The sequence below is a fragment of the Eleutherodactylus coqui genome, chromosome 3 (genome assembly GCF_035609145.1).
Source record: "Eleutherodactylus coqui strain aEleCoq1 chromosome 3, aEleCoq1.hap1, whole genome shotgun sequence".
Taxonomy (NCBI): domain Eukaryota; kingdom Metazoa; phylum Chordata; class Amphibia; order Anura; family Eleutherodactylidae; genus Eleutherodactylus; species Eleutherodactylus coqui.
In genome coordinates this window covers 124,076,316-124,090,887 of record NC_089839.1, presented here as the reverse complement: position 1 = coordinate 124,090,887, position 14,572 = coordinate 124,076,316, and the positions used below count along the sequence as shown (strand labels likewise).

The following is a 14,572-nucleotide window of genomic DNA, read 5'->3' as shown; positions in this document are numbered from 1 at the left end:
CTCGAGTTTGCAACATCGCGTATTGGGTTGACAGATTACCGGTACAGGCTGGTGAGGATCCAGCGGTCATGGTACACATTGGCACCAATGACAAAGTTAGATGTAGGTGGAAGGTCCTTAAAAACAATTTCAGGGAACTAGGATATAAGCTTAGGACAAGGACCCTCAAAGTAGTATTTTCTGAAATACTAACCCTACCTCGTGCCACACCAAAAAGGCAGCGGGAGGTAAACAAGTAGCTCTAAAGTTGGTGCAGGATGAAGGAGTTTCGGTTCCTAGAGAACCGGACTGACTTTGCTGTTGGCTACTGGCTCTACTGTCGGGATGGGCTGCATCTCAATAAGAAGGGTGCAGGTGTGCTCAGGGAGATAATCGCTAAAAGGTTGGAGGAGTGTCTAAACTAGGGGCTGGGGGAAGGGCAACCAGAGACATAGGGAGAAAGACAATGTAGACAGTTACTTGGGACTATGTAATGGAAATGGAGGTGGGACGGTGGGATGGGTTAGTACAGTTAGAATGACAGAACAGTTAGTAGGGATACACATAATATAAAAAAGAACCAAAACCTTTTAAACTGTATGGTGGTTAATGGTTAAGTCTGACCAATGAAGTAGATAAACTAGAAGTAAAAATGTCTGAGGAAAACTACAACATAGTTGGAATAACCGAGACCTGGTTGGATGAAAGCTGTGATTAAGTGGTGAACTTACAGGGTTACAGTCTGTTCAGAAGGGATCGTAAAAACCAGAAAGAGGGAAGGTTTGTCTATCTGTAAAATCCTGTTTAAGGCCCGCATTATGGGAAGATATATAAGAGGGGACATGTGGAGTCTCTATATGTGGAAATTCATGGAAGGAGAAATGACAATAAAATCTTCAAAGGGGTTTTCTATAGACCACTAAATATAACAGAAGCTACTGAAAATCTGTTATTGAAACAAATAGATGAAGCAGTAAATCACAGTGAGGAAACTATTATGGGGGACTTTAACTATCTGGATGTAAGCTGGGAATTACCTCACCCAATTTGTACATAACCTGACTAGGGTGAGGGCCATTTTGGACTTAATATTAACCAATAGACCTGACATAATAACGGGTGCAAGTTGGGCAGCACCTTCGAAATAGTGACCATAATATAATACATTTTAACTTGTACTTCAAAAGAGTTTTATAGAGGAGCTATGAAAATACTAAACTTTAGGAAGGCCAAGTTCAATCAGCATAGAGACGCCCTTAACCTTATTGATTGGGATAATGTCCTCAAAAATAAGAGTAAAAACAATAAATGGGAAACGTTTGAAAACATCCTAATTACATACTGTGGGAGGTTCATGCCTTACAGGAATAAAAAGGTTAGCAATAGGAGAAAACAAATGTGGCTCAATAAAGATGTAAAGGGGGTAATAAACAGCAAAAGTGTTTAAACTACTAAAATAAGAAGGCAGCGAAGAAGCACTAAAAAAACTATAAGAAAAAAATTAATTCTGTAAAAATCAGATAAAAGTAGCAAAGTTGGAGACGGAGATACTTATTGCCAAAGAGAGTAAAACTAACCCTAAACTGCACTTTAACTATATGAATAGTAAAAAGATTAATTCTGAAAGTGCTGACCCTTTAATAAATAAAGTAGAGGACGATGAGGAGAAAACAAATTCACGAAATAGCTTTTTCCCCAGTGTATTCACAGAGGAAAATGAAATGTCAGATGAGATGCAGAGTGATAATGTAAACTCTCCACTAAATGTCACCAGTATAACCCAAGGAGAAGTGCAGAGCCATCTTAAAAAGAATAAAATAGACAAATCGCTGGGTCCCGATGGCATACACCCCCAGGTTTTAAAGGGAATTGAGTAATGTGATACACAGACCCTTGTTTCTTATATTTAAGGACTCTATAGTGACAGGGTCTGTTCCACTGGATTGGCACGTAGCCAATATGGTGCCGATATTCAAAAAAGGGCTCATAAATAGAGATAAGCGAGCACCAAAATGCTCGGGTACTCGTTACTCGAGTCGAACTTTTCGCGATGCTCGAGGGTTCGTTTCGAGTAATGAACCCCATTGCAGTCAATGGGCGACTCGAGCATTTTTGTATATCGCCGATGCTCGCTAAGGTTTTCATTTGTGAAAATCTGGGAAATTCAAGAAAGTGATGGGAACGACACAGAAACGGATAGGGCAGGCGAGGGGCTACATGTTGGGCTGCATCTCAAGTTCCCAGGTCCCACTATTAAGCCACAATAGCGGCAAGAGTGGGCCCCCCCCTCCCAACAATTTTTACTTCTGAAAAACCCTCATTAGCAAGGCATACCTTAGCTAAGCACCACACTACCTCCAACAAAGCACAATCACTGCCTGCATGATACTCCGCTGCCACTTCTCCTGGGTTACATGCTGCCCAACCCCCCCCCCCCCCCCGCACGACCCAGTGTCCACAGCGCACACCAAAGTGTCCCTGCGCAGCCTTCAGCTGCCCTCATGCCACACGCTGGCCTCATAGCCACACCACCCTCATGTCTATTTATAAGTGCGTCTGCCATGAGGAGGAACCGCAGGCACACACTGCAGAGGGTTGGCAGGGCCAGGCAGCAACCTTCTTTATAAGGGGCGAGGCGATAGCCCACAATGCTGTACAGAAGCAATGAGAAATCCAATCCTGTGCCACCTCCATCAGGAGCTGCACACGTGGGCATAGCAATGGGGAACCCATGTGCCACACAGTATTCATTCTGTCAAGGTGTCGCATAGCTCAATCCACACTGCAAGGGGAAAGCCGTCTGCGCTCTGCCCCCTACCCAAGTCAGTCAGTGTCTTTGTGCCAGACAGGTCAAACACCGCGCTGGGAGCTAAGTTTGCACCAATAGCATAGGTGGGTCCTAGGAAACCCAAGACATGATCTGACCGGCCAAACATGGCAGACTTGCACCGCGGCCACGACATAGGCCTCAGCCCCCAGCTTCAGCAATCTTAGGCAGGAAGTGGACTTTCACTGCACCCAGGACATAGGCCTCTGCACAAACCCTCAGCAATCGCGGGCCTACAGCAGACTCCAATGCTAGCGTAGCTGTGCACGTCTCATTAGCGCTGTATTGCTCCTGTAGTTTGTCCCAATGCAGTGCCCCGGATAGTAGAGCTAACGTCAGATTAAATACAGGTGGGCTTGCCCCAGTCAGACCGGGGTTTTTTATAAATAGTCACAGGCAGGTACAACTCCGGAATGGGAATTCCGTGTGCACCCACAGCATGGGTGGCTCCCTGGAACCCACCGGCGGTACATAAACAAATCCCATTGCAGTGCCCAGCACAGCTGAGGTAACGTCAGGTTTAATGCAGGTGGGCTTCGGCCCACACTGCATGCCCCAGTAAGACTGGGGTTCTTTATAAGTAGACACATGCAGTTACAACTCCGTGTGGACCGACAGCATAGGTGGGTCCCAGGAAGCCACCGGCGGTACATAAATATATCCCATTGCAGTGCCCTGGACAGCAAAGCTAACGTCAGATTAAATGCAGGTGGGCTTCGTCCCACACTGCATGCTCCAGTCAGACTGGGGTTTTTTATAAGTAGACACAGGTAGGTACAACTCCCTATTGTGAAGTCCGTGTGGACCGACAGCATGGGTGAGTCCCAGGAAGCCAGGAGGGTGCTCTGACTATCCAGCGACATACTGTCTTCCCCCGTCTCCGTTTCCAAGAGCAAAGCGTCTGCCTTTATGCTTTGCAGGGAACTTCTCAAGAGGCATAGCAGATGAATGGTGACGCTAATGATTGCAGCATCGCCGCTCACCATCTGGGTAGACTCCTCAAAGTTTCCAAGGACCTGGCAGATGTCTGCCAACCAGGCCCACTCTTCTGTAAAGAATTAGGAGGCTGACTCCCACTACGCCGCCCATGTTGGAGTTGGTATTCCACTATAGCTCTACGCTGCTCATAGAGCCTGGCCAACATGTGGAGCGTAGAGTTCTACCGTGTGGGTACGTCGCACAGCAGTCGGTGCACTGGCAGATTAAACCGATGTTGCTGGGTCCGCAGGGTGGCAGCATCCGTGTTGGACTTGCGGAAATGTGCGCTGAGCCGGCGCACCTTTCCGAGCAGGTCTGACAAGCTTGGGTAGCTTTTCAGAAACCGCTGAACCACCAAATTAAAGACGTGGGCCAGGCATGGCACGTGCCTGAGGCTGCCGAGCTGCAGAGCCGCCACCAGGTTACGGCCGTTGTCACACACGACCATGCCCGGTTGGAGGCTCAGCGGCGAAAGCCAGCGGTCGGTCTGCTCTGTCAGACCCTGCAGCAGTTCGTGGGCCGTGTGCCTCTTCTCTCCTAAGCTGAGTAGTTTCAGCACGGCCTGAAGCCCACCGCTGTGCTGCCACGCCGCGCGACACCAACTGCTGGCGACGTGCTGCTGCTGCTGACACATCTTGATTGCGAGACAGAGGTTGCGTAGGAGGAGGAGGAGGAGGAGGAGGAGGAGGGTGGTTTAGTGGAGGAAGCATACACAGCCGCAGATACCAGCACCGAGCTGGGGCCCGCAATTCTGGGGGTGGGTAGAACTTGAGCGGTCCCAGGCTCTGACTCTCCACTAAATTCACCCAATGTGCCGTCAGGGAGATATAGTGGCCCTGCCCGCCTGTGCTTGTCCACGTGTCCGTTGTTAAGTGGACCTTGGCAGTAACCGCATTGTTGAGGGCGTGTACAATGTTGCGGGAGACGTGGTCGTGCAGGACTGGGACGGCACATCGGGAAAAGTAGTGGCGACTGGGAACCGAGTAGCGCGGGGCCGCCGCCATCATGTTTTTGAAAGCCTCCGTTTCCACAAGCCTATATGGCAGCATCTCCAGGCTGATCAATTTGGCTATGTGCACGTTTAAGGCTTGAGCGTGCGGGTGCGTGGCGGCGTACTTGCGCTTGCGCTCAAACAGTTGCGCTAGCGACGTCTGGACACTGCGCTGAGAGACATTGCTGGATGGGGCCAAGGACAGCGGAGGTGAGGGTGTGGGTGCAGGCCGAGAGACGGTCGTGCCTGTGTCCTGAGAGGGGGGTTGGATCTCAGTGGCAGGTTGGGGCACAGGGGGAGAGGCAGTGGTGCAAACCGGAGGCCGTGAACGGCCTTCGTCCCACCTTGTGGGGTGCTTGGCCATCATATGCCTGCGCATGCTGGTGGTGGTGGCTCCCCGGCTTATCTTTGCGCGACAAACCTTGCACACCACAGTTCGTCGGTCGTCTGCACTCTCAGTTAAAAACTGCCACACCTTTGAGCACCTCGGCCTCTGCAGGGTGGCATGGCGCGAGGGGGCGCTTTGGGAAACAGTTGGTGGATTATTCGGTCTGGCCCTGCCTCTACCCCTGGCCACCGCACTGCCTCTTCCAACCTGCCCTGCTGCTGCACTTGCCTCCCCCTCTGAAGACCTGTCCTCAGTAGGCTTAGCAAACCAGGTGGGGTCAGTCACTTCATCGTCCAGCTGCTCTTCCTCCGAATCCTCTGTGCGCTCCTCCCTCGGACTTACTGAAATTACTACTACCTGACTGATAGACAACTGTGTCTCATCGTCATCGTCCTCCTCACCCACTGAAAGCTCTTGAGACAGTTGCCGGAAGTCCCCAGCCTCATCCCCCGTACCCCGGGAACTTTCCAAAGGTTGGGCATCGGTCACGACAAACTCCTTCGGTGGGAGAGGAACCACTGCTGCCCAATCTGAGCAGGGGCCTGAGAACAGTTCCTGGGAGTCTGCCTGCTCCTCAGAATATGTCATTTTAATGGAGTGAGGAGGCTAGGAGGAAGGAGGAGCAGCAGCCAGAGGATTCAGAGTTGCAGCAGTGGACGGCGTAGAAGTCTGGGTGGTCAATAGATTGCTGGATGCACTTTCTGCCATCCACGACAGGACCTGCTCACACTGCTCATTTTCTAATAAAGGTCTACCGCGTGGACCCATTAATTGTGAGATGAATCTGGGGACACCAGAAACTTGCCTCTCTCCTAATCCCGCAGCAGTCGGCTGCGATACACCTGGATCAGGAGCTCGGCCTGTGCCCACACCCTGACTTGGGCCTCCGCGTCCTCGCCCCCGTCCACGTCCTCTAGGCCTACCCCTACCCCTCAGCAGGGTGTATTACGAGATTAGCAGAAACAGAACGCTGTAATTAAATGTGCCGCTTATTGGCCTGTGGTTGGAGGCTGACTTCGCGTACGTAACGCACTGCAGAGGCAGGAAACAATTATGTGGAAGGCTGGGTATTAATTCACCAACTACTACACCCAGCAGAGACGCTGTAAACGGAAGGCACTGACAGGCAGGCCAAATCTTGTATATTTTTTAACTTTGTGGGAACAACCACACTGCCTGTGATATGCACTGTATTTCGATTGCCCTATTGGAGGCTGACTTCGCGTACGTAACGCACTGCAGAGGCAGGAAACAATTATGCGCAAGGCTGGGTATTAATTCACCAACTACTACACCCAGCAGAGACGCTGTAAACGGAAGGCACTGACAGGCAGGCCAAATCTTGTATATTTTTTAACTTTGTGGGAACAACCACACTGCCTGTGATATGCACTGTATTTCGATTGCCCTTTTGGAGGCTGACTTCGCGTACGTAACGCACTGCAGAGGCAGGAAACAATTATGCGCAAGGCTGGGTATTAATTCACCAACTACTACACCCAGCAGAGACGCTGTAAACGGAAGGCACTGATAGGCAGGCCAAATCTTGTTTATTTTTTAACTTTGTGGGAACAACCACACTGCCTATATAGCCAGTATACCTCTTTCACCTTTCCCACTGTCCCTGCCTCACCAGTACTGCCCCTATACTCTGTAAAAGGACTGCAGACTATGGTCTGCACGCCCGATATACAAAAAAAAATAAATTGTGCAACACTGCTCCCAGCAGCCTCAACAGTACTGCACACGGTCAGATGTGGCCCTAAGAAGGACCGTTGGGGTTCTTGAAGACTAAAATAACACCTAACACTCTCCCTATAGCAGCTACAGCAAGACAGCACTGTCCCTGATCTCTGTCAGAATGCATCTGTGGAGAGCTGCGGGCGGGGCAGATTTTAATACTCCAGTGACACCTGATCTCCCCAGCCACTCACTGCAGGGGGGTGGTATAGGGCTGGAACGTCACAGGAGGAAGTTGTAATGCCTTCCCTGTCTTTCTATTGGCCAGAAAAGCGCGCAAATTTCTCAGAGAAGAAAGTGAAAGTAACTCGAACATCGTGTGGTGCTCGTCTCGAGTAACGAGCATCTCGAACACCCTGATACTCGAATGAGTATCAAGCTCGGACGAGTATGCTCGCTCATCTCTACTCATAAAACAAACCTGGAAACTACAGGCCGTTAAATCTTACTACTATTGTAGTGGGTAAAATGTTTGAAGGGTTTCTAAGAGATGCTATCCAGGAGGACCTCAAGGAAAATGGCAGTGTAACTCACTAGTTTATGAGAGACACCTCCTATCAAGCCAACCTGTGTATCTGAATTTTTTCAAAGCGTTTGATACTGTGCCGCATAAAGGGTTGGAATATAAAATGATATTGCACTTGCATCATGTGAATTCCCCGTAGATGCGAGGCATATTTATGTCAAAACCGCTTTTCATCACGTCAGGCATGTAGCAATCTTCTGCTGCAGCGGAGGATTGCAGCGTTTTTCTTATTGTTTTCAATAAGGAAACCTCACATCGCACCATGTGCACCTAACACACGGTGTGATGCTGCCGCCGGCCCTACTGAAAACAGCGGGCGATGCGAAAGCACCCACAAGATAGAACATGCTGTGATTTGTTTCCCACATTGGGGAAACTTTACATCGCGTGCACCTGGCACGTGGGGCTATCCTGTTTCACTAAATGGGAGATGCGGTTCGAGGGCACGCCTAGTGATAGGACGTGCTGCGATTTGTTTCCCTATCGCAACATGGTGGAATGCAGGAAAACATCGCTCATATGTATGACCCTATTCAAAAGAATGAGTTTCATTATTGTGCAAGATTTGTGTAAAGCTGGACTTATGCTACATGCACATGAGCGGGATTCTCGCGTAAGTTTTGTGTGTTGTGAGACTCACAAAACTTGCGCGAATATAAACTACATTATTTGAATGGGGGTCATACACATGAGCTATACAAATGATAAAAATCGCTGCATGCCGTATTTTTTTTACATTCTCACGGAACGCTTCGCCCATTAATTTTAATGGGACCTTTAAACACATTTCATGCTGTGCGATGTGCATGCGAGTACGATGTGATGTTTCTTACTGCCCGTGGAAATGAAGCCTTAGGGTGTGAACACGGGCACATGTACAAATAGCTTCTTTGCACATGAACCAATCAATATTCATTAGATTTTTAAAAATAGTTTAAAATTCCAGGCTATTGTGCGCAGTAAAAAAAAACAAAACATGAGGATAGGTCCTGCGCTATCTTTTCTCGCACATATGTGCAAGGCATATAGTGCAAGGCCTATCTTTTCTTGCTCATTGTAATATAGCACAAGAAAGACTGTTGTGAAAGCGAAACCATTTCATCACGCTTTGCAGGTGTGGTCTTGATGCCTGCAAAACATCATGGTCGTGTGTTTTATCCCTATGCAGGTTTCATGCGGACGAGTTTTTTGAGTAAATATGAACTCCATTCTTTTGAATGGACTCCTACATATGTGCATTTTTAAAAAAAAACTTTTTTAATTAATTTTTTTTTGCCCTCACTGTGATGTGGTGAGAGAAAAAAAATTCTACCATGTCCTATTTTTTTCGTGTTCCTTGGAATGCATCGTCTAATAATTTCAATGGGACCTTGAATATATAACACGGTTCTCGCATGCTGTCCAATGTGCGAGGTTTCGGGAAACAATTCTGATCTGCGTGAAACTTGTATAATTAAGTATAATCTACAAGATTACGTCGTTTCTCTTGCTGAGAACAATCACAACTTGTATAATTGGATGGAAATTTCACACAAGGGACGCAAGTCGATTTTTGCCTGAAAATTGCCTTGCAGCTACGGGTAAAATGCAGGTTGACAAGTGCAATATTATGCTCGCCCGTGTGTAGGTAGCCTTAGGCTAACTTCATACAGACAAGCGCGATATGGGACCGTGAATCCGACCCCCATATCGCGCTCCCCACCATGTGAAATCCCCAGAAATGCGAAGCAGAGGAGAAAGTCGCCGAGGGGGGTATGAGAGCTGAGCTAGGAGGCCAGAGCTGTGCCACCTTCAGTGGTTGCCGGGCGAGTGTATTCACAGCGGGGGATTGCAGTGGAGGGGGAACTCACGGTGCCAAAGCTGCAAGGGAAGAAAGTTGCGAGAGGAAGTATGACAGCGGAGCTCGGAGCATACATGGGACACTGGTAGGCTACCAACGGAGACTGTCTCGACCCATTCTGCGCCCCAGCCAATCAAATTCTGGGCGTTGGTAGTGGGCATGCAGCTTATCTGCAACCATTCTTCTGGTGGAGACAAGCTACAACAGTACCTGCCCTATCTTTGTCTGTGTTACTCAGAAAACTGTCAAAGAAGTCTATGGCAGCTGAAAAAAAGAGGGAGAGGGAATGACGCTGCGGACAACAGAGGGATCAGAAGACAACTGTCTCTCTAATTAGACATTTAATTGCCATTCTATTCCATAGGAAGGGTGTAACAGGTGATCGTGGGAATGGGCATTTTATTTGCAAAAATAACGGAACAATTTGCTAGCCAGACGTATCAGCCTGCTTCTTGCCATCTCCCAACCTTGTTCATGCAAAAATACAATCCGTAGTGGTTAACGTATTTGTGCATAGGGCGGTCCGAAACCACCCTAACAGGTGCAAGTTCTGTACGTATCAACCGCGTGAATACACTCCACAACGGCCGTAGGCTGAGCGGCCTGCCCGCTTCGATGGCGACTTCAATCAGTCACGTTGTGTGTCTGTATCCTTCATGCCAGCAATAAAACTTAAGGTGAAGTCACACGAACGTATATCGGCTCGGTTTTTACGCCGAGCCGATATACGTTGTCCTCGTGTGCAGGGGGGGGGGGGGGGAGGATGGAAGAGCCAGGAGAAGGAACTGAGCTCCTGTCCCCCTCTCCGCCTCCTCTCTGCCCCTCTGCACTATTTGCAATGGGAAGAGGCGGGGCAGGGGCGGGGCTAAGTTCCGAGAATTAGCCCCGCCCCACCTCTCCCCTTTGCAAATAGTGCAAAGAGGCGGAGAGGAGGCAGAGAGGGGGTCGGGAGCTCAGTTCCTGCTCCTGGCTCTTCCATCCTCCCCCCCCCCCCCCCCCCCCGCACACGAGGACAACGTATATCGGCTCGGCGTAAAAACCGAGCCGATATACGTTCGTGTGACTTCACCCTTAAAGCTGCCTGTGGCGCTCTCCTGTCAGTGTCCTCCAGCTCGCATTTTAGCAGTTTACGCTTCGGTTAAGCAGCGCTGCTGATTAGAGCCACCTGATTGGCTCTTCGGCACCACGTGACTACACAGCGTGCACGCGCATTGCCTTCAGCAGCCGTGCACTACACACTACGGTTAAGCAGACGTGCACTACACACTACACTTAAAGGGGTTGTCCCGCGCCGAAACGGGTTTTTTTTTTTTTCAACCCCCCCCCCCGGTCGGCGCGAGACAACCCCGATGCAGGGAGGTAAAGGAAGCTTACCGGAGCGCTCCGGTGACTTCAATACTTACCGCTGAAGATGGCCGCCGGGATCCTCTGTCTTCGTGGACCGCAGCTCTTCTGTGCGGTCCATTGCCGATTCCAGCCTCCTCGCGCCGACCGGGGGGGGGGGGTTGAAAAAAAAAAAAACCCGTTTCGGCGCGGGACAACCCCTTTAAGTGTACTGTGTAGTGCACGGCTGCAGAAGGCAATGCGCGTGCACGCTGTGTAGTCACGTGGTGCCGAAGAGCCAATCAGGTGGCTCTAATCAGCGCTGCTTAACCTAAGCGTAAACTTCTAATATGCCTCCTGCTCCTCGCGGCCAGTCACAGTCACTATGGCGACTGAAACCTCAAACCGTCCCTACCAGCTAGTGATATTCGGGGCTTCTGGTTTCACTGGGCAGTACGTTGTGGAAGAGGTGGCCCGGACGGCGGACGGGGAAGATTACAGAGGTCAGGAACTCCGCTGGGCGGTTGCCGGCAGGAGCCAGAAGAAGCTGGAGAAGGTGCTGAGCTGGGCGGCTGAGAGGCTCGGTGAGTGCGGCGTTAGTAGAGCACCTAGTAGTCTCCCTGCACTCTGTAGCTGCTATCTCACCATGGCATGTTTGACCCCACCTTCCATGGGATGCAGCAGCATTCTGTATGTTCTGTCACCCAGCAGAACGCTCTCGGGCTTCTTCCTACCAAGGAGATCTGCTGAATGTTTATATGTCCAAAGATGGCTTCCACCTGCGTATTTCTTCTACTTCTGCGGATCCACGTGGGCGCTGATGCAAAAAGGCTCATTGCTGCATGAGGCTGCAGCGCACCTACGTATTCGCTGCGTGTTTATGCCGGCCTGGGCAATGGCCCATTGCCTAATATGCATTACAGCTGGATGTGTTGCGTATTTTTACATGCGATGGATCATTCTTTGCTCTAATGCATCATTCTTTGCTGCCGCCGTGGCATCCGCGCCATCTCCTCCTGCAGTTGTGTAAGGAAGGAGATTATAGATCCATACTGCCTCATCACACTAAGGCCTCATGCATACGGGCGCGCCTGGATTCTGTGTGGGAAATCTCGCATGGAGTCTCCCTGTGTCTGCTGCCTGTGACCCTCCTTACCTGTCAGAAATCATCTCCTGTACTGTGGATGTGCAGTACAGGTCTACCCGCGCCGTTGCCTAGGCGATAACGCAGATCCACGACACTTCTACACTGCTCATTGCAGAAGTGCCGCGCCAGGGCTAGCTCCTATTGACTTCAATGGTAGCCGTCCCTGCCTATCTGCTCTGAAAATAGAGCATGCTGCAATTTTATTTCAGCATGTGGCGGCAGCAAATAAAATCCGCTGGTGTACGTAGAAAGAAGAATCTCCACACACATCAATGGGCACACTGAGCTGCGGATCTCCCGCGCCTGCTGATGAGCGGGATCCGCAATTCAATTTGCCCGGTCTGCATAAGGGCCTAACACTTGTGGTACGTAGCGCAGATTTATTGCAAGCGTCGGAATCCACAGCATTCCTGCGCAATCTAACTTGAAATTGGCTACATTTCTGCGGCTGGTTTCAGAAGATACTGCGCTGTCCTCACTGAGCAGGTGATGCTACTTCCCGAAGGATGAAGGAAAAACTGACAGCACCAAGACACTGCGGTAAAAATGACCTGATAAATGTACTCTGTGACGGTTACTACAACACTAAATTTATAAAAAGTTGTTTTGTTTTTTGCTGTACTACTTTTTAAAAAATAATTTTTGGAGAAACAATTTATTTTCTGCCGACCATCTTTTGGCCGCCATCACTTTATTTTTCCATCGACATAGTTGTGTGAGGGCTCATTTTTTTGAGCGATGTCCTGTAGTTTCTATTGGTACCATTTAGGAGTACATACTATTTGTTTTATTCATTCATTCATTAAAAAAAAAAAATCTTCATTAACCCATTCCCGCTGTAGGACGTAAGTTTACGTCCTGGCAGCAGGGTACTTCCCGCGACAGGACGTAAACTTACGTCCTGGAGATAGCGCGGGATCACATATGATCCCACGCTATCCCGCAGCGGGAGCCGGCTGTCAGTCACAGCCGGCATCCCGCTGCAACAGCGGGGGGGCATTGGAGATGCGCCCCCCACTGTTAACCCCTTCCCTGCCGCGATCTAAGTAGATCGCGGGAGGGAAAGAGTTCACAGAGGGAGCGCGCTCCCTCTGTGTCTCCGGCCGGCTCTCGCGATGTTATCACGAAAGCCCGGCCTGTCGCCATGGTAACAGGACGCCAGACACTGGCGTCCTGTATTACCAGTGCCTGAGATCGCTGTATAAGCGATAAGGCATGGCAGAGCAGTAGCTCTGCCATGGCTTATGACAGCGATCATCAGGGCAGTGGTTAAAGTCCCCCAGGGGGGACACAAATGTTGTAAAAAAAAAACCAAAGATTAAAAAAAGAGTAAAAAAACCTTTTTTTTATGCTTTTTCTCAGATTAGCGTAAAAAAAAATAAACCCCCACATATTTGGTATTGTCGCGTCCATAACGACACGTACAATAAGATGCACATGCTTTTGACTGTGCACGGAAAAAAACGCAAAAAAAACCGCTAAAAAACTGAGGCAAAATGCTAATTTTTAGCATTTTACCTCACTAAAAACGCAATAAAAGTGATCAAAAAAGCCGTATGTACCCCGAAATGGTACCAGTAAAAATTACAGCTCGTCTCGCAAAAAATAAGCCCTCCCAGAGCTCCGTACATAGAAAAATAAAAAGTTACAGGACTTTGAATGCAGCGATTTAGAAAAAAATTTTTTTTTCCAAAAAAAGGGTTTTTATTGCAGAAAAGTGGAAAAAACTTAAAAAAAGTAAGTATTTTGGTATTGTTGTAACCGTACCGACCTGCAGAAAAAATGGAATGTCTTATTTATGCTGCATGATTAACGCTGTTAAAAAAAATCTATGGCAGAACTGATGCGTTTTCTCTCCCTGCTATCATAAAAAAAAGAAAGTTTTACAATATAATGTACCCAAAAATGACGCCGATAAAAACTATAGTTCGCGACGCAAAAAACAAGCCCCTATATGACCGCGTCGACGGAAAAATAAAAAAGTTATGGCTTTTGATAAACGGAGAAGAAAATCCGCCAAAAATTGTTGCGTCCTTAAGCCCAAAATAGGCCATGTCAAAAACTTTCTCGGAGACAAGGTGACCAAAAGAGCGCAATGCTGGCGTTGTGTACATATTTTTTTCTGGACAATGTTTACTGTGCATAATCAATGTGTTATTTTAATGGATCAGACTTTTACAGACACGGCAATACCAAATATTAGGGAGGGTAAATATAATACACCCCCAGGATCAGTGTATCAGATACGAGCACATAAGTTTCTTTTTATGGGGCTCAAAGCTGCTGACAGACTCCCTTTAAGTGGCCTCCGGTTCCAACGCAGCTGCCCCGTTCCGGGTCTCTAGTCCCAGAAGATAGTGCAGCGATCACGTGTGTTCCTCGTGTGACCTCTGGACAGTAGAAGTGCTTAGTTTCAGCTCCTAACAACCCCTTGGCCTATTTTTTTTCTCCATCTATAGTTTTTCTCTACTATAAAAGCATAGCACTCTTATTTTTCCGTCAATGTAGGTGTTTCACAAGACAAGTTTTATTTACGATATAATGTGCTGGAAAACGTATATCAGACTTTTATGGACACAGTGATACCAAGTGTGCTATAACAGGTGGAGGGGGTTAAACGTTCAATGTCATTGATTTGTTTAAAAGAAAAAATTCTCTTTAGTTCCCGTTGGAGGTTGATTTGTATGATTGCTTGATACCTTATACTGCAGTAATTTAGTATTTTATATGGTATTTCTGCCGGCATTATATTAGGCTACAGATCTGTTTTAATAGGCAGAAATACATTGCAGCCCTGGGGGCATTCACGATACAAAGGTGCCAACAAGGTGAG

At 48.5% G+C, this 14,572-nt stretch overlaps 1 protein-coding gene across 6 annotated transcripts in view; it reads left to right on the top strand.

Moving 5' to 3' along the window:
• Positions 1-14,572, top strand: part of SCCPDH (saccharopine dehydrogenase (putative)) — a 129,050-nt gene that overhangs the window by 2,295 nt on the left and 112,183 nt on the right. The window contains exon 1 of one of the 6 annotated variants that reach the window (XM_066596045.1): positions 10,904-11,176. The exons of 4 other annotated variants lie outside the window; for them this stretch is intronic. In XM_066596045.1, coding sequence (XP_066452142.1) covers positions 10,978-11,176 — 199 coding nt within the window. In that variant the 5' untranslated portion in view covers positions 10,904-10,977. Of the gene's footprint in view, positions 1-10,903; positions 11,177-14,572 lie in introns of those variants that run through there. One more of the 6 variants, XM_066596046.1, reaches the window with a different exon arrangement.